General features: G+C 51.8%; 10 protein-coding genes across 13 annotated transcripts; 6 read left to right on the forward strand and 4 right to left on the reverse strand.

The window, feature by feature from the left end:
- Positions 1-201: 201 nt before the first annotated feature.
- NOT5_1 (general negative regulator of transcription subunit 5) lies at positions 202-2,968 on the forward strand. 2 transcript variants are annotated; one of them, XM_066119020.1, is made up of 4 exons: positions 202-830; positions 912-1,935; positions 1,997-2,504; positions 2,569-2,968. In XM_066119020.1, the coding sequence occupies exons 1-4, from the start codon at positions 576-578 to the stop codon at positions 2,627-2,629; spliced, it is 1,848 nt and encodes a 615-aa protein (XP_065976542.1). In that variant the 5' UTR covers positions 202-575; the 3' UTR covers positions 2,630-2,968. The 2 variants fall into 2 exon arrangements, with proteins under 2 accessions (XP_065976542.1, XP_065976543.1); XM_066119021.1 differs by having other exon boundaries at positions 912-2,504.
- Positions 2,969-5,166: 2,198 nt separating this feature from the next.
- J3458_005859 (uncharacterized protein) lies at positions 5,167-7,105 on the forward strand. The gene is made up of 2 exons (XM_066119022.1): positions 5,167-6,389; positions 6,441-7,105. Exons 1-2 carry the CDS (start codon positions 5,908-5,910, stop codon positions 6,844-6,846), a joined length of 888 nt encoding a protein of 295 aa, XP_065976544.1. The 5' UTR covers positions 5,167-5,907; the 3' UTR covers positions 6,847-7,105.
- Positions 7,106-7,582: 477 nt separating this feature from the next.
- J3458_005860 (uncharacterized protein) lies at positions 7,583-9,564 on the reverse strand. The gene has a single exon (XM_007816670.2). It carries the CDS (start codon positions 9,185-9,187, stop codon positions 7,979-7,981), a length of 1,209 nt encoding a protein of 402 aa, XP_007814861.2. The 5' UTR covers positions 9,188-9,564; the 3' UTR covers positions 7,583-7,978.
- An 863-nt stretch (positions 9,565-10,427) lies between these two features.
- Positions 10,428-12,237, forward strand: J3458_005861 (uncharacterized protein; the record flags this gene model as incomplete). The annotated part of the gene is made up of 3 exons (XM_066119023.1): positions 10,428-10,484; positions 10,545-11,057; positions 11,116-12,237. The coding sequence occupies 3 exons, from the start codon at positions 10,428-10,430 to the stop codon at positions 12,235-12,237; spliced, it is 1,692 nt and encodes a 563-aa protein (XP_065976545.1).
- A 318-nt stretch (positions 12,238-12,555) lies between these two features.
- Positions 12,556-13,726, forward strand: J3458_005862 (uncharacterized protein; the record flags this gene model as incomplete). The annotated part of the gene is made up of 2 exons (XM_066119024.1): positions 12,556-12,903; positions 12,967-13,726. Exons 1-2 carry the CDS (start codon positions 12,599-12,601, stop codon positions 13,724-13,726), a joined length of 1,065 nt encoding a protein of 354 aa, XP_065976546.1. The 5' UTR covers positions 12,556-12,598.
- Positions 13,727-14,780: 1,054 nt separating this feature from the next.
- J3458_005863 (uncharacterized protein) lies at positions 14,781-19,221 on the forward strand. 2 transcript variants are annotated; one of them, XM_066119025.1, is made up of 6 exons: positions 17,288-17,736; positions 17,797-17,857; positions 17,926-18,057; positions 18,122-18,403; positions 18,465-18,582; positions 18,644-19,221. In XM_066119025.1, the coding sequence occupies exons 3-6, from the start codon at positions 18,030-18,032 to the stop codon at positions 18,825-18,827; spliced, it is 612 nt and encodes a 203-aa protein (XP_065976547.1). In that variant the 5' UTR covers positions 17,288-17,736; positions 17,797-17,857; positions 17,926-18,029; the 3' UTR covers positions 18,828-19,221. The 2 variants fall into 2 exon arrangements, with proteins under 2 accessions (XP_065976548.1, XP_065976547.1); XM_066119026.1 differs by having other exon boundaries at positions 14,781-17,736; positions 17,926-18,403.
- On the reverse strand, positions 17,288-22,548 carry J3458_005865 (uncharacterized protein). Of its 2 annotated transcripts, none has more exons than XM_066119029.1 (3): positions 21,528-22,548; positions 21,218-21,450; positions 17,288-21,148 (listed from the first exon to the last, which is right to left on the reverse strand). In XM_066119029.1, the coding sequence occupies exons 1-3, from the start codon at positions 22,110-22,112 to the stop codon at positions 20,551-20,553; spliced, it is 1,416 nt and encodes a 471-aa protein (XP_065976550.1). In that variant the 5' UTR covers positions 22,113-22,548; the 3' UTR covers positions 17,288-20,550. The 2 variants fall into 2 exon arrangements, with proteins under 2 accessions (XP_065976550.1, XP_065976549.1); XM_066119028.1 differs by having other exon boundaries at positions 19,206-21,450; positions 21,528-21,819; positions 21,928-22,548.
- J3458_005864 (uncharacterized protein) lies at positions 19,509-20,138 on the forward strand (the record flags this gene model as incomplete). Its single annotated transcript, XM_066119027.1, has 1 exon — positions 19,509-20,138. One exon carries the CDS (start codon positions 19,509-19,511, stop codon positions 20,136-20,138), a length of 630 nt encoding a protein of 209 aa, XP_065976551.1.
- A 633-nt stretch (positions 22,549-23,181) lies between the features above and the next one.
- Positions 23,182-24,342, reverse strand: J3458_005866 (uncharacterized protein; the record flags this gene model as incomplete). Its single annotated transcript, XM_007816675.2, has 1 exon — positions 23,182-24,342. The coding sequence occupies one exon, from the start codon at positions 24,340-24,342 to the stop codon at positions 23,182-23,184; it is 1,161 nt and encodes a 386-aa protein (XP_007814866.2).
- A 937-nt stretch (positions 24,343-25,279) lies between these two features.
- J3458_005867 (uncharacterized protein) lies at positions 25,280-26,767 on the reverse strand (the record flags this gene model as incomplete). Its single annotated transcript, XM_007816676.2, has 4 exons — positions 25,280-25,586; positions 25,673-26,067; positions 26,141-26,549; positions 26,613-26,767. The coding sequence occupies 4 exons, from the start codon at positions 26,765-26,767 to the stop codon at positions 25,280-25,282; spliced, it is 1,266 nt and encodes a 421-aa protein (XP_007814867.1).
- Between the last annotated feature and the right edge of the window lie 256 nt (positions 26,768-27,023).

A 27,023-nucleotide genomic window follows, 5' to 3' on the forward strand; every position in this document is an offset into this window, starting at 1 on the left:
GCTAGCAGCTGGTTTGCCAGCTTGGGTACTCATAGATAGTGTTTCTCGAAGCACGCCGATAATTAATTGTTCTGAAACTTGATTCAAGACTTTAAATTAGGATCTTTAATTTTAGTAGCTACTTTATGAAGCAACTGATTAAAATTTGACATCACATCTATTCTTTTGTTACGCATTGATTGTTGGCAAATTTGCTAGTCGCTAACATCGATGCGCATGCAGGTGCAAGCCTCCGCTAGTCAGCCACACGGCTGTGACCTCTCCTTCCAATCTCTAAGCCCGTCACGTCCATTCAGATCCAACTCCCACAGAATTACGCCAGGCTAACGACCACATTCACAGCCGGACCAGAGGCAGAGAGCATCAGTAACAACTTCACAACGCCGCACCGACGCTCGAGGGCATCCTCTTCTATCTACCCGACGTGTGCATCCGAAGCTCCACGTAGCTGACTTTTTTCACCACGCTTGGGGTAACTATAAGGCGACGCTCGAACTAATCCCAAGCCCAAAAATCGTTACGATCGGGCAAAGAGCGCGGGGCTCGGGGCTCGGAAGCTCCTCACTGTCGAAACAATGGCGGCGAGGAAATTGCAGCAAGAAGTCGACAAGTGCTTCAAAAAGGTGGCCGAGGGCGTGGCCGAATTCGAAGCAATCTACGACAAAATCGAGCAGTCGAACAACCCAGCCCAGAAGGAAAAGCTCGAGGACAACCTCAAGCGCGAGATCAAGAAGCTCCAGCGGTTGCGTGATCAGATCAAAACATGGGCAGCGAGCAACGATATCAAGGACAAGGCTCCTTTATTAGAGCACCGCAAACTCATCGAGACGGTTGGTGCCCAACAATGTACCATTGTAACACAAGCACACCTTTGATCAATGAAAAACTAACCTCGCACGCCTATGTTTTAGCAAATGGAAAAGTTCAAAGCGGTCGAGAAGGCTATGAAAACCAAAGCTTACTCCAAAGAAGGTCTATCGGCAGCGGCTAAGCTGGATCCAAAGGAACAAGCAAAGGTTGAAGCTGGCGAATTTTTGAGTAATATGGTTGACGACCTGGAACAACAAATTGAATCCCTAGAGGCCGAAAGCGAATCTATACAGGCGACGATGAAAAAGGGCAAGGGCCAGTCTGCCAAGGCTGAACGAATGGCCGAGATCGACAGAGTAATAGAAAGACATAAATGGCACCAAGGAAAGCTGGAACTGATTCGAAGGTCTTTGGAGAACGGTGCTGTCGAGACAGAACAGGTAAATGAAATGGAGGAGAACATTCGATACTATGTCTCGGATAATATGAATGACGACTTCATGGAAGACGAGGGCATATACGACGAGTTGGATCTGGAGGACGAAGAAGGCACGTATGGTATGGTCCAGGAGAACGAAAAGAGTTCATCCCAGGATGCACAATCCGTTCAAGACGAGGTTATGCCCGAGCCCGAACTGTCGTCAAAACCTTCGAGAAAAGTACCCAAAGAGATCGATGCCTCGGCGCGGAAAGCCTCATCCCAAACCAGATCCCCTTTGCCGGCACTCGCTACACTGCACACTCCTTTATCTTCAACAAGCACCGGTGGTGTTGCAAATTCGTCAATGAAGCCAGCTGCTGCGCCTGCAAGACCAGCAGGAGAGGGTCTCAAGTACGCGTCTGCCGCCGCTGCCGCTGCCGCAAGCGATAAGAGCAATGTAGGTATTGCACCGTTGCCGCCACCGCCAGGATCCAGCGTGGGGATATCACCTCTGCCGCCAGTCCAGCCAAGAACAAGTGCGACAAATTCCCCAGCTATTGCTCCGGCACAGCCAGCAACAGGCTCCGAATCGAAAGGCCCGGCTCCCCCAGCGGAGCCCGAGATTTCCATCATGACGAGGCCATCCAAGAAGAAGGGTCCAGGGAAGCAGCCTGCTGTTGCCCAGCACGCGGAAGGCTCAACAGGTGAGATCTGGTGGTACCTTTGCCCGCCTTGTTCTAGGTGCTAACTGAAGGTCAATAATAGCCCAGGCAAATGGGACCACCAATGGTATAAAGCCGATTGTGGAGGAAACAGAGGAGTCCATTTACCACTTACCTTCATCATTGCAAGATCTAGTCGATTCTTATGAAGCATCAAGAAAACGGCCACTGCACCCATCTGCTCAGTCTACATTGCGACTGATGGCGGCCAGCCAAGCGGCATTACCAGACGCGGTAGATGCCGACGTCCCTCGGAATTACCGACCCGATGTCCCTATGCCTCAAACAGGCTCTGGCTTTCCTCGTGAACCGCTGCCCATCTTTGACGACCCTCGTCTTTACGCGAGGATAGATCCTGACACTCTGTTCTACGTCTTCTACTATAAGCAGGGAACTGCTCAGCAGTATCTCGCCGCTAAAGCACTCAAGGATCAAAGCTGGCGATTCCACAAGCAATATCAGACGTGGTTCCAGCGACATGAGGAGCCCAAGAACATCACGGAGGAGTTTGAGCAAGGGACATATCGCTTCTTCGACTATGAAAGCACCTGGTACGTGTCTCCTACACTCAACAATATCATGTTGGTGGCGTGGTCGACTAACACTCGCGAGCAGGATGAACCGCAGAAAGGCAGACTTTAAGTTTGCTTACAAATTCCTCGAGGACGAGGTGTGATGTCGACAGCATGCCGTCGCATCCCAATTGCCGCTTGTATCTTGATTATAGTGTTTGATCCTGTTTTCTCTCGGCTCGGTGTTTTAGAGGCAATTGATGTAGTGGTAGGCTACATTGGGTTAGGGGATATAGTGTTTGCTATTATTTTTTTGGTCAATTGATGAACCAGGACCGGTTTTTGATCAGATGCTTTAAGGTGCTTGTTGTGTCGCACAGTGACTCTATCATGCTGTGTCAATTATAGGCTTATCACGGTGGCACGAATAGGTAGGTATACGGTGTGCGTGAGGAGGCCGCTGTGTAAGCTGACGAGACACAAACGAGGTGTTTTGAATAGCAGCCTGAATCGGCAAAAGTATTAAGTTAGGCGCCACGGCACTGTGATCGGCAACCGAGGGAAGCTCGCGCTCAATTAATCGCACAGGCTAAACATATTCGAAAATGCATACCGTAATAACTAGTTCTCCCGAGCAACCTGGCTCACGTGGGCCAAGCATTTTAGTGGCGTAAAATGCTTGTACGAATGCCTCAGTAGGCAAGTTCAGGTAAGATGGGGCTGGGTTGTGTGATGTGATGACGCGCAGCCATCTGAGCAAGGGCTGGGTGTGGTAGCGGACGGAACCATAACTCGGCAAGGGTACATTTCAGACCAGAAGTGTTCCTTCCTTCTTCACTGTCGTCAGCTGGTGCTGACTTCCTTGCTTGGCATCAGGTGCATATTAGTCAATTGGTTCACGTGCACAACCCGCACAGTTCACCAGCAAACACATGATTGCAAGGAGCCCTGCGATAAACGACATGATTTACATCATCTAGTTAATCTTTAATGGTCCCAATAATCTCCTCGCCTCCGCCTAAAAGGCCCCTGTGCTCATCTAAACGACACTTCCCACGGCTGACACCGACAAGACCCGTGGCTGCGGCTCTGCGAGGTCTGGGGGGTGAGCTGCGACGGTCGCACCGATGGCCTCGGCCCATTGGTGACCGCATTGGCCAGGCACCTCGTCAGGCTCACTGGTTTCTCTTCAGGACATAACTCGTACGGAGCATGCAGATTGGTAGGTAGCCCGTCCGGGTTTGGCCCCCCCCTTCTTGATGCCTCATCCTTGTCCTCGCCCATGTGTACTTGGTAGACATACCACGGCAGTGGCTGACGATGCAGAGAAACGCAATGTACGGGGTACCAACCTGTCGACTGGAAGCCGTGCCGTCGATCATAGTCGCCGTTGTGAGGGAACGAGACCAAAAGCGGACCCCACGAAATGGCTTCGAAGCACTACAAATTTGCGCCAGCCTGTAGTCAGCAGCGTCGTTCATGGCCGTGACTAGTCTCCCTGGAACTCGTCTACCTCGTTAAAAACTACACTTTGGTGAGGTTTGCTTTGGTTTCACACAGACCGCCGTGTCGTCGGTGTCGAAACCCAATACAGCAGCCGTGCTCAACATTCATGTGGACATGACATGCATATCTCAATCCACTGTTCCCAAGCGGCAGAGGAACAATGACGACAGCAGAGCCTTGCACAAGATCACATCACACTGTCGCACTCAAACAAGCTACGGCCTGTTTTACGCTGCGGCGGATAGTCATAAGATGACAAGAGGCCATGTACAGGGGCCAGACATAGTGGTCTGTCGACAGGTATGGCAGATCATTACGGTGAACTGGTACTCAAGGGGATGATATCACTCCCTAAGCGAAAACCTTATCAGAGCAAGTACAGTACTGATCCAGTGTTTGCCATCGTCCCCCTAGAGCCTACTGAGCACTACGGTTCCCACCCTTGTCCACCCCGTCTAAATAGCTCCTGACAAGTCACTGAGCGTCTCAATTCTGCGAGCTATGCTCGCACACAACTCTGCTATCAATCTGGAGGGGTGTTCACTTTTGTCACCCCCCCAAGTTCACTCATAAACTCTCTGGCTCGGAAACTCCGCCTTGGCGCTAGGGATTAACTACTGTTAGGTACCCATGTACTCGCTTGTGCCGCACTGCTTGTCCGAACCGTTGGCTGAACATTACGCCTACCTACCAAGGTAGGTCGCCAGCGGACACCTCCTCGAGTCCCTGCGATAGAGACATCTGGAACTTTGGTACAAACACGGCCCTTGTCGATGCCTGTACTGATCCGATTTGGCTACATGGACAACGCGGTTCCCAGAAGCGGGAAACTCGTGTTCGAGTTCCCTTGGTCTGACGGCATCTCCGCAGTTCATTTCCGACTCTTTTCTCAATGATACACGCCTGCCAATGGTTATTCATGGTCGGAAAAGCGGCTGTCAAACACTCCCCATAACTTGGTCATGGACGGCCCTCGGTTCGTCAGCCCTAAGATGACCCGTAAGGCTAACAGCGTTGGCCCTAGCCGTTTATTGGCCCACCAGCCCATGCGCTCTCGTCTCGGAGCTGCAGCCATGTTTCCCTTGGACGATTCCGAATCGAGAGCATTGCTGCATCTTGTCGTCAAGTATTGGCCAGTATCTGACCTGGCTTAGCCTCACTCTCGAAGGGGCCCTGGTCCTGCCTTTGCATTTCAGGCATCCTTGTCCTTGCATTGGACCATACGCACCCGCGCTGTCCTGCCCTATCACCCTATCTGTCTCCTCCAGACGGCAGCCTAGAAGTCTGCTCTTACACCCTTTCTGCTCTGTTCAACTTGGGACGCTGTTCTGTGGTTTGTGCCGTGGCATTGCGTCTCCGCACCAGAAAAGAGCGTTTGACTCACATTGGAATCATAAGCCGGGATCCATACGTATTGCTCACATCATTTTCGAATCTCGTCTCCATCGATATGGCCTGTTGGCCTCTGACCCTGATTCCCACTCGGCCGGGTCACAGCCTTAAATGTCCCCTTGTTCATCATGCCCGTCTACATCATATCTACAAACATACTCCGTACATACATAGACATCCCCTGAACGGGCCCCAGGGTTCCACATTCTAGAAAGCCCTTGCTTTCCTTTGACGCTTCTTTTTGGCTCTTCTACCCTCGCAGAATTGTTGTTACTTAAGCCCATGGTGTGTCCTTTTGATTGATCACATTAACTACCTGTCGTTGGTCAGCCCTAGGAGGTTCCTCCCCCTTTTGAACAAAGCGCAGATTTAAAAGTGAACTCAGTGAACTCTTATATTGGGGAAGTGTTCAGTCCCTCTCTTCTCCGCATTGATAGCGCAAAGGTGATTTCTTGTTCATAATTTCAGTTAGAATCTGTCGAGACAGCCTTGTTTCGACGGATTTATGTTCTCCGAATAATTATTACATCGACAACTCTGTCCCATGACCGAGTATATTCTCTACACCAGGAAACAAAGACAGCATCATCCCCTCCTTGCGTACAATAAAGTCGACCGAGCGTCTCCGGGATCATTCGAGATGGACACTGCTCAGGGCTTAAAGATTCAACACTTGGAATATTCATTTGGGCAAAATTATGATACGAGTTCGCTATACATGCCGCAGAGCGAGGTTTCATCACGGACCACGCCACAGTATGACCAAGCGGATTCGTCATCACGTACCTGTCGCTCCGAAAGCGGGAGCGTTGATGATTCTCCCATGTCCGTGTCGCCGATGCTGAACGGACTGCATCCTAGTTTCCAGAGCCCATCGTCAACAGGAAGTTTTCCTAGCCCCAAACATCATCAGTTAAGCCCGTCCTCGGCCGCAACGGCGTTATATTATTCTTCCCCTAATCTGGATGTCGACCGAGACACCCCTTCTCCACGACCATCATCTGAAGACCGAGGATCCAAGTCATTGTACGTCATATTCATGGTCCTCGATTCCAGTCCCAAATGCTAACTGTACAGATCACAAAGCGGCCGTGACTACCCCGTCTGTTGCCTTTATCCAGGCTGTAACGCCAAACCCTTCAAACGCAGAGCAGACCTGGACCGCCACTACAAGCACCGCCATGCCTCAGAGTCACAAAAGGTCTCGTTCAACTGCGACTACCCACGGTGCTCTCGCCGTCGCGATCCATTCCATCGATTAGACCACTTCCGTGACCATCTTCGTGAATTCCACAAGGAAGACATTGAGAAGCGCGGCGGGTCCATCAACGAGGAATGGCTGGAAGACCGACGAGTCTCCTCAACCTGGTGGCGATGCTCAAAGTGCCTAAAGAGAATCTACATTGATCAAGACGGCTACGAGTGCCCCTACTGCAAGACTACGTGTCAACCGAAGCGTAAGGAGGCTCGTCGCAGAAGCTAATGGCGCCATTATCTCGTTCTTTTGCGGATACACTTTTGCGCGCTGCTTCAATAATTGGCCCGCCCTGGTTTGCAACCTCGATGAGGCTGGCTTGATCGCCTTATAGCGGCTTGAATGTGACCACCGAAATTGCTGGCCAGTTTTGTGTCACACAACCCCCTCCAATAAGATAGATACCAATGTATATACGTCGCGAGGCAGCCTGGAGCTCCGCCATGGTGCACAAGTAGAAATGAAAGAAGGTGTAGGAATAATTGAGCACGACATATACATAGAATATACATAAATATACTGCACAATTTCCACCGCAAAAAGTGTGACTCAATGGCCATGTTCACCTGTCTTCCTTGTGATAGCATCCAAACGGATCGTGATAAAATGCACTTCATGAGTCGACTTTTCAGCAGCCGTATCAAGTCATGAATCACCAATATACACATGGCATCCAACATGGCACCAACAAGAAAAAACCGAGACAAGAGACCATCTGACATGCCTAGTGGTGTGCCACCAAGACACAATCCCACCAGTAGCCACTGCCGAGTCAAGGCACCCCCTCTACGCATCTTTTTTACACTTACCGAAACCAGGCTTGCATCGAGCATCGTAGGGACTGGCTTGCCGGAAACCCAGGGGTTCCAAACCGGCCACTTCGCGCTCAATTGTAGTTATCCCGTTTGGCAGTGTGATGCACACCGCCACCACGGCAAAAAAAGAGAGAGGGTCAAATGTTTCTCTGGATCTCATGCGATGTGGACCGCGCCCGAACGATTGGGAAGGGGGAGGGAAGTCTTCTAGAAGCTCGAGGTGGCGGTGTTGTGTGTGGGGCGCATGGGTAGGCCAGCAGGCCAACAGGTTAGTAGCCGTTCGGGGCTGTGCTTATTCGCGCCAGCCTTGTCAGGCATTCAGGCATTACGCGAACTGGACTGATCTGGATACTGGATGGACTGAGGCAGATCAGAACTGATAATGTTTGAATTATGCTGCGAAGACGCTGTGATATGATAGATCAGGTGGATGCGGTCCGCTCCGATGGATAACGCTGTGATTTACTCAATTTCCCTCCCCTTACTCCGTACCCCTCCTTGACCTGACATCCATGTAACCGGGGAGGCACAGTGACGCGACGAAATCACTCGATTGGATCCTGGTCGTGATTTGGCAATGCCCGAATATCAGGGCGATTCGACGTCCGTTTTCGCGCACGGCTGGTCAACAATTGCGCATGCTGTGTCTCGGAGGAAGCTAGCTTGCCGACGAAGGGTTGGGGCTGGCGGTATACGACGTCGGGTTTGGCGTTAGCCGGCTTTAACGCTGGAGGGTGGGTGTCGGTCGATAGGGATTTTCGTCTAGCGGATGATGGGCGGATTGGATATGGTTTGGTGTTTGGTGTTTCGGGGGTCGATGACCGGTATTGTGTGGTGTTGCTGGCCATTAGGGCTGGGATGCTTGGTCCGGAACTCTCGAGAGCACTTTGGTAGTTTGTTTCGGTGCCGGAAATGTCTTGAGTCAGATGCGGACGAGCTGGCAGGTTGTTGAGGATAGTACTGCCTTGATTGCGATGCTGTTTGTACTGGTTGGATTCTTGTAAGATGTCCACGAGGTCTTGTGTATCGAGCCTGCCGGGTAGTGGCATGGACAAAAGGTTATCGTCTGTCAAGCTACTGGAGGGGGAGGGGTGGTATATCGATGCTAAAGAGCCGCATGCTGCTAATGTTTGCGGATAGGGTTGTCCATTTGCGGAGAGGAAATACGGATACTTTGTTCCTGCATGGACGAGTTCGCCGTCTGTGTCCAGTTCTCTTGGGGCCGCCGCAGGTACTCGGGGACCATGGGCTGTGTATGGGGGATTCATATGTCTTATTTGAGCGTTGCGCTGCTCAGGACGCTTTGTATACTTGGGCGAATCTCGAGGCAGGCTTATACCTAAAGAATTATAATATCCATAGTTGAATCTGTCAACACTTCGCTCAATGTCGTGAGAGGGAAACATGTCGAATGTGCCTTGGCTGCCATTCTGCGCTCTCACACTCGACCCCGATTCTGGACGAGGAGATTTTACATGAAGAAGGCTTGATATGTTAACCGACCGTTGTGGCCGTGGGTGGTATAGTGACTGGGGAGACCCGTCATCGCGAGGTACTGAACTGGTTGTGCTGCAGGATTGATCTGACCACCACAGATGCTGCAGACTCCTGGAGCCGCTAGACCGGTTGCTTAGACTAGATGAATGAGCCGGCACAGATGGATCTGCGGTAGCTGATGGGTGGTGGTAGTTGCCAAGTCTTCCAGATAACAGAACTTTGCTTACATCTTGTCTTTGAGATGCTTGTGAAGACATAGTGGATGGCTGGTATTGAGACCCTTTGAGGCTTCTGAGGGAGTTGCCATTCTGACTCTATCTGAAATTCTGACTCCCAACGCAGACCCGAATGTCTTCAGCGTTCGACCTGGTAGTCGTTCCTCTGGCTGCTCCAACATGAACGGCTTTGCGTGGGTTTCGGCGTACACTACCGTGCTGCATCTTTGTGGGTTGCGGGTAATCTATGGTAAGGGATTTCTGAAGGGATATTCCCGTCCAGTCGTCCTTTCTCAGCAGCCTCTGCTTCTTGGTTTTCATATCGGCAGCATCCGTGGGTACATTGACCTCTTTTGCATTGCGCGGCCAAGGTGCTTTCTCCTGCTGTGCCGGCGAGTCTACAGCGAGAGTTAATTGCGGTGATGGGCTCGCCGTTGAACCATCCCGGGGCCTTTTCTGAACCGAATGCGGTCTTGTCCCATCACATCTTCCGGTCGGGGTTTCTGCAGTGTTTTGCCGATCTTCTATGTCAAAGATCACAGCGGGTCGGCCTTGATGAGGACGTGCAGCCTCTGTCAATTTGGCTTCTGCGGCATGCCGCATCCGAGCTTTAGCAAAAAACTCTTGTTGCCGCGACAGCTCTTCGTGTCTTCTCCTATTCTTCGGGGCCCGGGCAAGCGCTCCTTCTGTCCAGTTCATGCTCTCAAAGATGGAGCTGATTCAACTCAGACTCTCCACATAGAAGCTGAGAGTCAGGTTGACGAGGCATGATGATGGCGTGTAGTCCGTTTGTGATTCACTGCGAATGTTCGCACCATCGCTGGTCTACCACCTTTTTGCCCTCTCTGACTCTTCTGCGCTGTGGTCTGAGCAGCACATGAAGGCAGGAGCGACCTTGGCGGGTGTCAGATTAACAGATTGCCGCTTCGGTTCGTTCATAGAGCCACGCGGCATTATGAAATCAAGTTGAGCCGGCGCGATAAACATCGAATTGTTCACGAGCCAAGCTTGTTTTTTTCTCTTTTCTTTTTTTTTTTGGCAATATCGGCATTCTGTTGTCATCAATCCCGGTATTGACTAGCTCCACCTCTGACTACCTAGTACCTGCTGACGTCGCTGCGTGCCGCCAATAGCTGAGAGAGCAAGCCAAGCTGTGGCCACCTATCCGGATCGGGTCTCGCCAGCCCTCCGTAACTTCGATGCAATCATCCTCGACCTTTGAACTCGAGAAGCTATATTTCGCGCACAGAATTGATTCTCAGCACGCCAATTAGCACTCAAAATGGCCGACGCAGAGGAAAAGGCGCGCCAGGAAAAGATCGCCGCGGCAAGAAAGCGCGTAAGCGTGCTGGCCCCCCCGCTCCTGCCCATCTCGCATAGCTTCTAATTGCCGGTATAGGTCGAACAAATGAAGAAAAAGAAGGGCAAAAAGGCTGCCAAGAAAGACGACGCCAAAGAAGAAGACGAAATCCCCGAAACCGCGTCCCCAAATGCCGAAGAGCGGGCTGAATCGTCCGAACTGCCTTCCGCAGATCCGGCCGAAGACAAAGGAGGGGAAGCCGCCGCAGGCAACGACCGGGCGGTTGAGGACGAAAAGGCAGACAATCAATCGCCGTCGACGACTCCATCGCTGGCACAACAGTCGAAGATGAGATCAACATCGTTCCGTGCTGGTGCGACTGGAACGACTTCTCCAGGCCCGTTCAGCCCCGATGGTGACACCGCGCCAGAGATTTACAGGAAGCAGGTCGCTCGCATCGAGGACTTAGAGAAGGAGAATAGGAAACTATCCAAAGAGTTCTCGGACTCGGAAAAACGATGGAAGAAGGCGGAGGATGAGCTCGCTGAGCTCCGTGAAGCCGATGGTGATTCTTCGGCGAAGGGCAAAGCAAATAATGAAACGGAGCAGTTGGTGAGTGAATTGGCCCAACGAGGGGCGGACATCATATGATGCTGACACACTGGTATAGAAAAGCGAAATTGCTTCACTTCAACGACAAAACACGCAATTGCAGCAACAAGTCTCGAGAGGCTCGGGCCATGGCCATCGGGCCTCGGTTTCTATTGCTACCCCCCTTTCAGAGCTGCAGGCCGAACTCGACGCGAAGAAGTCCACCATAGAGTCCATGGAAATTGAAATCTCCACTTTGAAAGCTCGGGTGCAGCGACAGGAAACTGGCGCTGAAACAGAAAAAGAACAAGTAAATGCGCTCGAAGACAAGCTTGCTCGGGCCGAAGCAGCTGCAGGCAAGGCACAGCGAGAATTGCAGGATGTAAAACGCAATCTCGAGAGAACGACTGATAAAGCAGTCCGTGAGGGCAGTGAGCGTTCAAGCGCGGAGGTAAAAGTCAAGACACTTGAACACGAGCTGGAGGAAACAACAAAGGCCAAGTCTGACATGGAGGTCAAGATTGATGCGTTGGAGAAGAAAGTGGCCACACTGACCACCATCCACAAGGAGCAGGACTCCAGGTCTCAAGCCTTGCGAAAGGACAAGGAGCGTGCCGAAAAGGACGCAAAGGACCTGAAAGCCAAGGTGGAGAAGCTGGAGAGCGAAAACCAGAAACTTCGCAGCCGCAAGTCGGCAGAGGGCGGTGGCGGACTTGATGATGAGGGCGTGGACGAGCTTGAGAACGAAGAGCGATTACGACTTGAAAAGAAGATTCGAAGTCTTGAACACGAAGTGCACGAACTGCGAAGCGGGGCATGGATCGAGAAACGCCGAGAAATGGAGGCCACCAACACCGGCTTCCATGACGTGGACCTTTCCGGAGGCTCGATAGGTCACTCGTCACAAAGAAAACACTCGACCAGTGGTTTCGGTGAGTTCCTCACCAACGGGCTTAATGCCTTGGCCGGTGGTGGTGTTGGTGGAGGAGGAGCAGGTGCTGAACACGAGCTGATGGATGACGACGACTTTGACTTTGACGAGGACGCCTTCCGCAAGGCCCAAGAGGAGGAGTCAAAACAGCGACTGGAGAGGATCAAAGAGATCAAGCGAACTCTGAAGCACTGGGAGGGCTGGAGGTTGGACATTGTCGACATTAGGAGGGGTGGGGGCGAGGGTATCGGTGACATTTTCGACGTGTAGAGGACATGAACTCCGTTTGTACAATTTAGCAACAAGACGTGAACAATGAAAAGGACGCGTCAGAGCCACCTGGCCAGGGAGCTTGGAATGGCTCATGTGGACGTGTCGGTGCGGGTATGGGTAAGCGCACCTCGAGCATGTTTGACTTGGGGGATCCCGTGGCGTGGAATTGCATCATTTCGGACCGACATGATGGATGAACACGGCGGACAAAGAAGCTGGTTTAGTTGTGTGCTATTCTTGGCGTGTATAGGGATATGCAGCTCGTGTTACACCCATCTTCGAGCTGCTTGGAACGCATTGTGAACATGTCCAACACTCTGATGTGCCGTATTGCGTGGAATATCGAGTTCAATATCCCATGGGGCAAGAATTCATCTATATGAGACGTCGCTCATTCCGTGAAAGTGCTCCAACTTCTTTCCTCACATTCAACACCTTCAACACCTTCAACACCTTCAACACCTTCAACACCTTCAACACCTTCAACACCTTCAACACCTTCAACACCTTCAACACCTCCACCAAAATCTTTCCACATATTCAGCATCAATCACGCCGTTTCGAGCACAACACCATGCCGAAGCGGAAAGGCAAGCAGCAGCAACGCGAAACTAGCGCTTCCCCTGTCCGGCCACACCGGGGCGATGATGAAAGAGGAAACAGGTAAGCTGTAGACATATCCATTTCCACACAACCCCAAGGCGCTTATTCTGACGTTGCTGTAAGAACTGTTCAACCTTCAGTGAGGTCATGTCTCCTTACATATGGTGTTGGCAAGCCATTCAAAAGCGTGCCCGAGTTTTTGCTCAAAAATCATGGTAAGAGAGTTAGAAATGCAATGCAGCCATGTGAAGACACGCAAGAGTCTCGTCACGATGGTCACACCCGAATTGATCCCCAGGAGAATATTACAAGCGTCCTCGATCTTGGGGACACCACTCCGGAGGTCGCTGAACTCCTCTGCAGTTTTTTGATAAAATACAATTTCAACCGCGAGGACGCTTATACGGCAGCATCGTTTGAGGCGTTGCTGGGAGCCTATTCCGGAACCCAACTTGGAACCCGTCCCGGAGGCCAAATTGGTGTCGAAGCAACTACGGAGCGCATGATACAGTTGTACGCAGTCGCGTACAAAATTGGCCTTAAGGATCTTCTGGTGCTTGCTTCATGCTGGCTGGGTGTAACCCCATGGAAAAAATTTAAGCCATCTGAAGCGTCCCATGTCGATGAGCAGTCCGACGATGATGAGGAGACGGCAGACGTCTGGGCGGTGGGACTTTATCGGCTTAAATTGGCTGGAATTGCTAATGCTCTCGAATTGATGAAGGAGGAGCTTGCAAGCAGTGAGCTCTATAACCAACAACGCCGGACACCACGACGAGATGGAGGGCGGAAGCGCCAGCAATGGCATCTGCAGCTGGGCACAGACAAGCGCCGGAGGAAGGATCATCAGGATGTGACGGCGGATTACAGGCCCCCGGGTTGATCAATGCGCAAGTTTTCGCTCAATGGTTAACCGATGATGTATTTTCTTTTCTTTTCTTTTCTTCTTCTTCACCAGTCAGTCCCTACCGAATAGTTACGCACTCTCTACTTGAACTGACAACGAGATATTCCCATCATGGTATTGCCAGACTTGTGAACGGCTTGATGAGCAGTCGGGAAAACAACAAGGCCAAGGAGTGACCAGTTTGCTTTGTAGAACTAGCGAATACCAACGAAAAATGTGTGCTTACAACGTGGCACGGGACAACAAAAGGTACAGATGATTGGATTGGATGCCACGACGTCAAGCTTGTTTCTCTTTGTGCCATCTTGGCCATGGACACGTTCAACTGGTCGGCGCCAACAGCATTTCATTTGCCTTTGTAGGTGTTTTCTGGCTTCGGCGACAGGGGATATTTGTTTCTCTTTACATATTGCTATCCTTGCCTCTGTATTCTTGACCTAGTACATCGTTTGGACCTTGAGGAAAGTGCGCTTGAGACAAGTCATGAGCGCAGGATGCAGGCTGGGATGCTCTTAAATGCAGACGCATGGCTTAATTCCACGAAACATGCGGCGCTACTTGTCGCCGGCGAGCACAAAGTGGTCGAAACGTTGAAAGGCTGTAGAGTAAAGAAGGTTCGGGCCGAACTTGGCAATCTCTGGGTCAATCGGCACGCTCATCAGCCTACCATTTCCCTTGAACAAGGATTCATCCAAGGAACTTCTGTTGTGTTGGGTGTGTAGCAGGTAGACCGGAGGTAGTTGGTGCTTATTCAGCAATCTTACCATATTCCCTTCATGACTGTTCCTTTGAGAAAGTGTCATCTGACTCGGGTGTTGCTTGTCCTCTGGGCATCTTGTGAACAAGTTGCATCGGCTTTGTTACACGGTCAAAGCGCAATAACCACACCGCCTAATAAAGGGGCATCGCCGATATAAGACCCAAAGGTTACGTAGACTGAACACTCAAGTATAGCTGTTCGTTTCATGTATACATAATGGCTACTTGTCCCTTCCTTTCCCTTGGAAATTAAGGACGTTTGATATCCTAATGAGATTATTATTAAATAGAGTCATTCCGCTTCAAGCCGTTATATTAAGCCCTTGTCACCCAAATTCTAGTTCGTACAGCGTTACTTGAGTTCAACCGGGTAGTAGCTGCATGACTTTTATATGGGCCTTCGGGTCAGATGTAGTCGAGTCATGTTGCCCTTGTCTGGACAATGCTGGTACTGCTCTCAGGATGGCTCGTCAATTATGGACTGAATTGTGTTTACATCAAGACAACATGCCTCGAATATTTGCTATTCCTTGATCTTTGATCTTGAAATAATAACATCGCAATGGATATGAATCCGCGGAAACCGTTGGCTGCTATGCCCTCTATCAAGTCTCCAAGACAAAAGGAACGGTTATCGAGTGTCACCACTGCGAACTGTCTGCGAGGCGTCGAGCCTTGGACCTAGCTGTCAAGCACGGGACATGAACAGCGGGTGAAAATAAACCCATGGATAACGGCCAGGAAACGCTGACGCGCGGTCTTGGATAAAGTCGTACACATGTTGTTTGATCGTGCTCGCACGCGTTCCCGGCAGTTGAGAAACACGCAGTTAGAATCGGTTCATGCGTGAACTTGTCAAGTCGTGTTCCGAAAAGTGAAGGCAACGGCGAGTAGGCCGCGCGGGTGAGGTATATCGCGGGCCGCCGGCGCGTCTAATGCAGACTACAGAAACATGTAGTCAGAATCTCGCTGAGGTAGCACCTCGAGCGGGCCGTCGTCAAACCAAGAAGTGTAATATGGCAGCGAACCCAAGCTCTCTGTACTCTATACCGATCATGCGAGCGTGAGCGGATTGCATTAGGCATGATATTAGGGACAGGTTATAAATCAACGTTTTATAGTCATGACTGAAGAGAAGACATGGTCCAACTTCTTTTATCGACATTTGTGTCGCTACGCGTCAGCTGCCAAGAAGTTGCGCACACTCAAGTCACCTGGTCCAGATACACGAAGTGATCAAGTATCGTTCAACAGCCTCTATGCTTGAATTTGCGTCCGAGAAACTTTGGCGAAGGATTTCAATACCTGCAAGGCATAACAAGCCGGAACTCTATCCCTCGGCAACGATTCATATACCTCGGATGACTTACCTCCTGATCCCTTTTTGGAGAACGAGATACCCCAAACCTCGACCAGAAACGGGGACCGCTCATTTTCTTATGAGATGTTAAAAATGTCATGATGGATGCTCCAGCAGACACGGAGGAAGTCAAAGGGTCTGCATTATAGGGGCCGGTGTAGTGGGACTTTACTCGCAACCATCATGAATGACCTTGCAATTTCCAACCCTGAATATGACAGTATTGAGGCAAATTCCATAATTGGCGTCGAATATACACACTCTTTGGCGATGACGAGCACGACTATCACGATGTCGGTGCCATGAAGGTACGGATATCCCGCCTATGCAGAGACTTTTCAACTTATGCCAGCGGACAGCGGACAGCGGACAAACGTCCAATAGCGCAGTACCACCTTGACGGGGGAGAACTGTGCCCCAAGCATTTCAACAACAGAATTTATGGCAGGGACACACTGGACCCTCACCATGTCTGCCAGGCTAGCGGTAGCTGTTGTGCCGGATGAGATAGTTGCTCGATGTGGGGGGCTTGTCGAGGGCGAATGTGTCCCGTACAAGGAGTGCCTGAAAGGAGATCTCAAAAGGGGACTCTTAGAGACCCACGATTTCAGTGCTAAATAATTTTTCCGTCTGGGGGCACGGACGGCACTTGACCCAAGTACGACCTTTCTGCTGTCCGATGGATGGAGATTCAAGACACCTCTAGCGGATCTTTCGGCCGAGCGTTCTGCTAGAGTGCTTTAACAGCGCTCGACTCCGGCAAGGACCCATCATCTTTATGATGGTGCGTCAACAGAAGGGCAGCTCTTCTTACAGACACCATGCATAAACTCATTGAGCAAAATGTCCAAGACGAAGAAGCGTGTCATAGCCATCGCCATAGATCGACACAGCACTGCGGTAAGAAACACGTCAGTTCAAGCTCAAGGCGAAGACGAGCTTCGCAAAGGATTTAGCGCAGTCTTTAGACGACGACAATTGGTGCTCTCTTTCGCCATGGGGACTGTATGAAATGGAGGATGCGATTGAGAGGCTTGAAGAGCACCGATGTTATGCTGACGAGCTCGAAACAGGGTATTGGGGAATCGGCCGCCTCCAGGTAGAGTTGGAAAAGCTGCCAAATGGCGAGCCATAGCAGAGCAGGGTGATGGCCATAGCTGCAAAGATGGTTAGAGCTACAGTCATGATGAAAAAAACAAGATGATGCCGACGAATGTGCATCACAGTTGAGACACGGGACGGTATTTTGGTTGGCGATCCCTGGTGTTTGAAGCTGTAAAGATAGATGCCATTTGGTGGAGTCGTGCCCGTATCGGGGAAGACATGATGCACATCACATGTCTTCGATAAAAACAACGACTCGCTCAAGCGAGGGCGTGTGAAACTTGTCTGTCAACAGAACTTTGTGCCTGGTTTGAGTTTGTACCGCTGACGCTCTCCCAAGGGACAATGGATGCAGGGCACGCCATTGGTGGAGCCGGCGGGCCTTCCATAAGCCACCCGCAGCCCGCGTCGACGGTGGCAGAAGCCCGACTTCAAACATTAGGGTTTTGACTCCAAGGAAAGCAATATCCACGCACGCTACTGACTAATACCTCGCATCATCGCCGGTTCGATCGGATAGGAATGTTGCACTCGATTCACGCAGCGGGGCCTTTGTCCCCCAAAATGTCGCGACAGCATCGACAACCATTCCGCCTCACTCCTCTGCAGGTAGACTCACCACTGTCACCAGCGTCATGGATGTGCAGCGAGCAAAGCCGTTCTGGGGAGCGCCCACGTCCAACTTAAAGTAGGTTGTCCCAAGACTGCTTCAGCCCCTGTCGATAGGTTGCGTTGCTTAAAGGACTCTAGCTTTTGTGAAGAGGTACATGATCCACCCGGGACCGAGAGGGAGGGCGCAAAAGGTTAACCTAGATGACGACAGGACTACGTTGTGACGCGGTACATTGCTGAATTCATCAACACCCTGAGCAGCCTGGTATACGGTTAGCTGAAACCCGACGCTCCTTCTTGTCACTAGAAGAGGAAAGAAACTGACGAAATCGAGTGATAGTTGGCTATGGAATCTACGGCTTGGCTCATGGGCGACGAAATGGTTCGCGCCTCGTTTCCTACTGCGGGTTGATCGGGGTAGGCGTGTGCTCTGCCGGATACCACATGACGCTGAAATACCACACGCAAATGTGTAAGTTGGTCTCGGCTTTCCCAGCATGATTATACCGCCCGCGTCTCACATATTCGGTTTGCAGCCGACGAGTTGTCGATGCATCTTCTTTCGACACCGCTCCTCTATCGCATCTTGACCTTTAACAAATCGGAGCAATATACCAAAACGGCGGGGGTCATTCTCTGCATACTATTTACCGTCGTCATGGCGACTCACATGCTCATGGACGAATTTCTCCTGCACGCGACGACGTTTGGTTTTGCCGTCTACATGATTGCCACGAGGGTCATGAAGCTCATTCCTCAGCAAGTTCCCGATCCGCAGACCAGGAGCAACTTCAAAAAGATTGCTAGATTCGGCACATGTACGTTTGGCAAGAATCCCCCGTTGAAAATGGCCCCGTGACTCACGAGGCCCGTCTCCAGTTAGCTTCGGCTTCGGCTTTTTCGTCTGGTTAATCGACGAGTGGGCATGTGGCATGTTGAACGGTGCGAGGCAGTCTGTTGGGCTGCCGGCAGCATTCTTCCTCGAGTTACACGGATGGTACGTTGATCAAGGCTCCGTGGTTTTGTACACGTCGCCATTTCTAATTGCGCTCATTCAGGTGGCACGTTTTTACTGCAATTGGCGGCTACATCGCCGTTGCGCTGGTGGATGAAATAACATCCGGTGAAGTCACCACCGATCCGACTCATTTGCTAGCTTGGCCTGTCCCGTTTGCAGCACAGTACGTACCGGGAATTGCGAAGCCGGAGAAAGCGAATGGTATCCATGGGAAGACTGCGTAAGGGTCAAAGCTGTGCTGGCGATGCATTGTACTCGAGCATGCATGGCTACTGCGCTGGCCTGGTTTTCATGACTTGTACTCCTGGGAAATAAAGAGAGAAAGAAGGAATAGACACGTATAGTAGTTTGTGGTATGGCCGTCAGGTGGAACCAAGTTCTGCATTAGAAGTTTAGAGATAGAATTGGCACGGCTAGTGGATTTATTATGAATAACTTTAAGTTCGTGAACCAGGCAACGCATATTGAATGCCCTTTCGAGAATAAAACAGACCACTTCCATAATATGCGCCCGAAAAAAAAGAAAAAAAAAGAACCACCACCGTCGCTCTTCGCAAAGCATAGTTGACGGGGCACGAACAAGTGGGGCCGCCCGTCATGCACCAACACCCCATCAATGGGGCCCCTTTCCTGCTTCTCACAAGGACCACGCCTTATGTAAGCCAACAGTCGGGCTCTTGGCCAAAAACTTCAAAATTTCCAAAAGGCTCTCGCATCTCCATCACGGGCTCACACGACACGGCCACGCACCAACCCCTCCCCTCGCCAATTACCGGTGCCGCCGGCCAGTCCAACCCCATTACCACCTCAGTTCAACCTCATTCCATACATACATCCGCTCTCTCAATCAGCCAATCCGCAGTTCAACCAGCAGCGTCGGGACAGCCCTCGAACACAACGCAACCATGGACCTTCGCTCCCTCGCCCGCCCCGTAGCCCAGCTCCTCACAACCGCCCGCCGCACACCTCTCACCCCCAAACGCGGCCACAAAACGACCGCCCGAACCAAACGGGCCCTCAAAATCGCCCCCCACGACTCCTTCCTCCCCGACCGGACCGCCGCGTCCCCCGCCGCCGACAGCATCATCTACAACCCGCCCGCGTCAGAAGCCTCGCCCGCCCACACGCCCTTCCTCTTCCTCCCGCCCAGCGACCCGCGCAGGTCGGCGTTTCTACGAATACGCAACCACCCCCGCGCGCCGGCGCCCAACGCCCAGCCCCTCGCAGAGGCAGACCTGCCCCCCAAGATGCGCTACAAGCACCGCAACCCGCGGTACAACCTGCAGGAGGAGGACGTCGCGGAGATGAGGAGGCTGCGCGCCGAGGACCCCATCAAGTGGAGCGTGGGCAAGCTGGCGCAGAGGTTCGACTGCTCAGAGGTGTTTGTCAAGATGGCGGCCCCGGCGCCGCAGGAGCACCTCGAGTGGCTAAAGGGCAAGCTGGAGAGGAAAGCGGCGAGATGGGGTCCCAGGAAGACGCAGGCGAGGGAGGATAGGAAGCGCAGAGCCGATCTTGTCTACCGGGGGCAGTTATAATCGCCGTTGGACATGAGCGATGGAACACCTGATTTTTACTTTCCCCGCCCGTTCGCTACCGACCGGACTGGAACAAATGTACAATTTATACACTATGAGGGGATGAAGCATTGTAGGATAGGGAATGGGGAAATAAGTGAATAGAACCAGGAGGAAGCTGGGCATTTCATGTACAAGAGAAATCTCGATGCATGGGGCACGGATACCAATTACTTTCTTTTTTTTTTGCAAATAAATTCGTTAACAGCAGGGACCAGCAACACTCCCATATATTTCTTTTCTGAGCAGTTTGTGTCTGGCAGATATTACAGACAACATCGCGAGCAGGATCGCGTGTACTCTGCACAAATCATGTCGATCCCAATGAAATAACGCCTGAAAGATGGAAGGACGAAGGAGATTCATAAACGCGTCATAGGGCACACTGGCGGTTCTCACAACCGCTAAACGAGGAAGCCTTGTCGGTATTAAGGTCCTTCTTGCCGGGAATTACCCTCCAGCACCAGCCGCACCAACTTCGGGCACACCCTTTGATTTCTGATTCGAGCACACGACCACCGAAACCCTTTTCATCGTCCCATTCAGGAACACAGGCACCGATCCGGACCATGCGGACTAACTTGCGCTTGACTCTGCCGCCAATCCCCTCAATCTCATGCCGCTCATAGCCAGGGCCCAGCTGGGGCGATGGGGTGTGTTCATGGCGCTCTTCTTCAATGAGTGCCCCAAGAGGCGTAGCTGGCCCAAACGGCGATCCCGCAGGACTGTCAGACACACCCAGGGCGGGCGGCGAGGGCGTTGATGTCGTCGTCCACACCGGAGGCTCATTGACCCATGGGGCTGTGCCACTTTCACGAGCGTCCTGGGCATCGCAATCGATCTCTTGCTCGCGGTCTTTGGCGGCGAGACACTCTTCTCCTCGACCGCAAATGACGCCACGGTCACCGTCACCAATACCAGTGCCTAGCCCGCCAAGCACTTCTCCATACTGATTACGCCAGCGCCATATACTAGGGCAACGCAGTCATGTTAACACGAGTTCTTGTTGGATGTTGTGTTTGGATGATGTGCAGACGAACCTTCGGTACTCATTGTCAGCCGCGCGGATGCTTCTGCCACATGGCTGGCAGAGCCAGACACCCGCTTTTTCGCATTTGCAAAGGGATTGTTGCACAGCATCCGAACCGAATGGCAACTCTGGGTCGAGGCGGGGGATCGCCAAGGCCGCAATCGGCGCCTTGATGCAAGTTCTGCACAGCCTACGATGTCTTTCACGAAGCGCGACTGGCGCAGGTGGTTTAATTGAACAGTTCTGGGCCACAGCCGTTAGCGTGATGCGGCAAGCTTGCTCAAAGTGGCAAGCTTTGCTGACGTAGGTAAGAGACCTACTCGGCAGATCACCTCGCCACACTTTCTACATTCATCTACCATGTCCCGAGCGCAGGTGCCCGACTTGCCGTTGTAGTTGCGGCCGTCTTCCATGTAATGCCAATTGCTGGCACGGGCGCGGTAACGAAGCAGCTCCTTGGGACTAAGAGGGACTTGTTCATTGGTGCAATGCAATGTCGACGTGACGAGCACATTGCGGTATTGAATGAGGCCGTCGTGTACAGAACGACACGAGCGTGCTAGAGAGTCTAATGTATTCAAATCGATGGACGAGACGATTGAGGAAATGATGCTACAACAAAAGTAGACGGGTAGAGCAGGTGTTAGCCAAGTGCTTGAAAGGTCTGGGGATGGAACGGCGATTGCTCTGTAGCTTGTCAAGGGCCAGCAATGGACATACGGATAACACTGAAATGCTCTAGCAATCGATTCTGAACAGTGCGATGTGGCAGCGGGCGCCGCTGCGAGCTCGCCACCTTTATCTTGTAGCTGGTTCTTCGCTTGCAACGTCTGTGTAATCAGATCTTCGGGCGGATGACTGGCGCCGTCGTCGCCCTCCTCCCCCAAATCAAAGAATCGTGCCATTGCATAGAATTACACCGATGGGTGCTGTTAAATGCCGATGAATGACGATGAAGCAACGCGAGCAGAGGACGTTGGTTGAGTCGGACAACCGAGACCGTGGCAAAACGGGAGGACAGCGCAAAAAAAGAAATCTATTCAAGGACGATGGACGATATTGAAGGAGCCATTGCACTGGACGATATGAACATCAATCCGGCGATTATGAAACGGAGAGAATGAAAATGAGAGAGGTCTCGACGTGGAAGGTTGACAATGGGGGAGAGCTGGGTGGATTTAGGCGCTGAGGAGCTGGTCTCGTGCCTCCTTTGATCTCCACTGGGCGCGCCGAGGAGGGAGTCATGGGCTTGAGGACACTTGCGCCATTGACGGACGATCTGGAGCCGTATCTAATACTGTCTGGTCAGTACGGAGTACATTGTTAACAGCAATGAAGCAGTGTCGACGACGGACTACGACGGGCGAACAGCCGGAGCCGATGCTCCCCCCCGCATCGATTGGACCAGAACCGCAGCAGTTGACATGCGCAATCCATGGCGCTGAGGGGCTGTGGAGGGGCGCGACGGAAGGAGCTGGGAAGCAAGTTGACGGCTGGCTGCTTTTCAAACGCACCTGCCTGCCGGTCGGGTATGTGTCTTGTTGAATATTCGAAAGTGTCCATCCAGCGACCTGTGCCCTTGCCCACCAAACGAGCTTCATTTTCCATTTGTTTTAAATCAATCCTTTTGTCGTCTGCAAGCCGATGACGAGTCTGCGGTAGCGTCCACTATGGTGCTCCACTGTCGATCTTGCGTTCCCATGGCCTCTCCCGAGGTAGGCAGGTACCAAGTCTTGGCCAGTTGGTTGCATTTTGACTTTTCACCTACACCCGCATTTTACAGACCAACTGATGACAATTGCTATCTATATTCTCCCTGTATGATTGTGCTCCGGTTCTCTATGTCCGAATTTTCATGACTTTATACTCTATGTTCTAAACGCTTGCATGCACGCAGAAATTGACCGAAATTAAATCGCCATCACCATGCCCTACCGGCAAAAGCCAACTGGTTACTGCAGGCTCAGCAGCTCCTCACGACCAAACTATTTCGAACAGCTTGTATCCGATTTCATCTGCTCGCCCAACTTCGTCTTTCTTAGCAATCCGCTGCACAATTGATATGGTTAGCACCCTGCCATCTTGCCGTCTGCATTTCTCCTTGTCTTGGAATGCGACCTCTACAGTGTCGCTGATGCCGGCAAACTTTCCATTTGGTCTCACAGACACCATTAGCCAGAATACTCCATCGTCTGCAAGGAGCGATCTGGCGCAATCTCGCAGCCAAACAGCGTGTTCCGGGGCGTACGTCACGTCAGCTGCGATGAGCACGTCTGCTGGCATGTCGAGAGGTGCAGCTCGTGACGGCGCGGACCAATCGAGATGACATGCCTGAATCGGGGCTGCCTCTGGCGTTTTTGACATGTGCGAGTTGATGTTGGCCTCCAGGTTTGACAATACAGTGGGATGATAATCCGTTGCGAAAATGGCTGGGCGAGCTTCGGTGATGTGTGGAATGAGTCTTGACAAGAACAAGCTGACAAGTCCGGTTCCTGCCCCAAGCTCCACGATCCGGCTAGTTGAAGAGAGATTGTCGTTGGTGAATCGGAAAAATTCTGGCTCCTTGGATACTTTCTCGGAGAGCGCGATGGATGCACCCCAGGTTTGAAGTCCGACATCAGTGTGGTCCTCTCCAGTCTGCATCGGGGTATCGTACAACTCAACATTGATGCTCGCGATTTTCTCATTCTTGAATGAGAAGATGAACTCCCGGGTCATTCCAAGATCTTCATCCTCAACTGGTTCATCCTCAACTTCTTGGCTTAAGAAAGCCAGGATTGAGCATGCCTCATCTACAAAACGTTCCGAGACGCTCTCGTCCAGCGAGAGCTCGTAAGCACAGCCAATGAACCCAGTCAACCAACGCTTGGCGAATTTGCGCTCAAACTCGTCATATCTCAGGGAATCGGGCGAATCTTCCCCGTCGGCATCCGCTTCTGAAGCATAACCGGAATCTGTGGCTATTAAGTGGCTCTTGCCGGCTGTCTGAAAGTCCAGTGACGTTGGCAACGGGCAGTACAGCCCATGCAAGTTGCGTAGTGCGGCCCCAATCTGAGCGGCACTCAACACAGCCAGCTCTCGCAAGGAGGGCAAACTTGTCGACGGAAGTGTCGGGGTCCGACCTTTGATGCCCATCGCGAAGTGGCGATGTGGTATTGAGTTTGTGAGAAAATCGCAGCGCAGCTTGGAATACTGCACGCGATATGTAACCCGCCTCAATCCGGATCACAGCTAATGGGGTTGCTTTTGCATAGACATGTCGACAAATGAGTGAACCTCGTTGATGTCTTCACCACTGTACGGTGTAGAATGCACCACAAACGGTTTGCCTGCAAGCCCACGTGGGCCGAGTCATTAACTTGGAAAATTTTCGACGCCATCGTGGGGCCAAGGGTATGGCCGCTATGAGGGTTCTTGGGCCTGAGATTGAAATCCACTTTCTTGACTGCCGGTCTCCGAAAGCTATTTCATTTCCAGGCACGGCTTACGGAGTACAAATGGTAAGTGAGATCCGGCCTTGTCTCTAAAGTTGAGAAACTTGGTCTGCCTGACACGCGGCGCGACGAGTTACGAGGTCCGACGGTGAAATGTCGTGATGGCCTCAAAGCTAGCACATGTATTACAAACTTCCCCAGCTGTTTGGGCATCTTACGTGTCTGGAATATCTTGAAACGTCGGCATGATGCCTCTGTACCATTTCTTTTATTGCAACGCCTGATATGGTCTTGTGCGATGGCCGTATGATACGTATGGTAAAACACCTGGCGTACCACCTATTAGAGTTGTCGTCAACCCTGGTCGTCTCCACGAGACAGCAAAACGTGTCCGTGTAAGACTTTCTTCAGCTGGGTGATTGCGGCATCAGCCCAACACGTTCTACTGGCCAAATTGGCGCCCTTGCAAACCGAGGTCGTGATTGACCAGCTATTTATAGCCGTACGGTTGATGGATTTCCACCTGCCTGCCCAGTCTAAGCTACAAATGCCAACCACATGATGCAAAAATGTTCTATCGTCTGGAACGAGAATATTTACAGCTAGAGGGATGAGCAACTTGGCACTACCACCGGGCTCTACATGCGCTGGAATGGCTCCCGCAAAAGCTCATCCATCCGACTTGCAAGCCAACCTTTGTCCGCAAACTTCTTCATAACTGACTCGTCTCGCAACATGCATGCTTCCTCGCCGGAAGCAATTCTCTGCTCCCCCACAGCTCGAGCTCCCCTGACCAAGTCCGACGTGCGCGGTTGGCGTTTCTCAGCATACGGCTTGAAGATGGCATCAGACAAACTCGGCCCGAGAACCGCAACAGCCTCTTCGAAATGCGCGTCGCCTGAAGCTAGGTCGGGCAAAGCTTGGCTTAGATGGAAGCAGTCCTCCCTAACAGAAGAAGGAAGATTAGCTGGTTGATCATGACCATCGAGTAGCACAAGTGGAGAAGAAAAGAAGGAAAAAAAAAGACTCACAATGCCTGGTTTGCTCCCTGGCCAAGGTGCGGACTGGTTGGATGTGCGGCATCTCCTACCAAAACACATCTCTTGGAATACCACTGGCCTGCCTCCAGCTCTTCGCGGTCAAAAAGCCCAAATTTGATGATTCTCCCCGACGCATTTATCATGTCCATGAGCACAGAGTTCCACCCTTCGAGTAACTTACAGAGCTCACTTTTCTGCTGTGGGAGTTCTTCTGGTCGATACGGCCGCCATGTCTCTGCTGCTTCGTCGGTCTCTCGTCGAGTCATCGCCCAGGATATGTGCGTCTTGCAGATGGGGTAGGCAATGACGTGAGTTCCGTCAGCGTACCAATTACGCATGGCTGCAGGATTGAGTAGCGAATCGGGCGCTTTGGAGATTCCTGCTGTCTATGGAATACAAGTTTAGTCGAACAATGGCGTTTCAAGAATAGAGACGGAGAAAGAAAGAAAAAATAGTTACCTGCGTGAGGCCGGTATATGAAGGGGGCCCTTCCGCGATACCCTTGGACCGAAGGAGAGCCTTCCGGCTAGCCGATTTTATTCCATCGCAGCCAACAAGGAACGAACCGGTGACCGACCTTCCGTAATCGAAGTAGGCGGTTACAGAATTTTCCTCTTCTTTGATATCCAGCAGCTCCCAGCCCTCTCTCAGCTCTATGTTGTGGCCGAGAAGCATCTTTTTCAGCATCAAGTTGATGGACGTACGCTTGATGCCGGCCAAGGGATGGCCGTACTTGTCCTTGAAAGTGCTGGGTAAATCTGACGAACCGAGTAGTTTTCCGTCGGAAGTTGAGTCAATAAAGCGCTGAATAGGGGTAGACTCGGCAGTAACATTGTCAGCGACCCCAACGAGTTCCAGAACTTTGAGGCTGTTAATTGTTTGTAAGTCTCGCTGCTCTTCGATGGCGCATGTATGTAAATGTTTGACTTACCCGTTTGACATGAGCATCAGTGACGCGCCGGCATCCCCGAGCTCTGAAACTTTCTCAAAGACGATGGGATGGTAGCCTTTTTGTTTGAGAAGGTTGCCGAGGACGGGGCCTGCGACGCCGCATCCTATGATGAGCACGGTAGGAGGAGGGGCCATTCTTTTTTTGTCCTTTCTATTTTTCTGTTTCGGAGCGACAACGATTAAAGTGGGATGCTACTTGACGCGAACACGCATTGGCGAGAACCGCCGTGGTCGAACTTGTGTGCCGCTGAAGTTGTCGTCCTGGCCGGCAATCAATTCAGCTCTCCGAGATTGGTGGCATAGGCGGCCTGGCTATTTCTCCACCAGTCGTCCGGCCGAAACGCCCGCTTTGTGGAGGTTGTCGTCGGTGAAGGAGTCATCGGGTACCAGG

The sequence above is a fragment of the Metarhizium acridum genome, assembly GCF_019434415.1.
Source record: "Metarhizium acridum strain ARSEF 324 chromosome Unknown scaffold_31, whole genome shotgun sequence".
NCBI classification, from domain to species: Eukaryota; Fungi; Ascomycota; class Sordariomycetes; order Hypocreales; family Clavicipitaceae; genus Metarhizium; species Metarhizium acridum.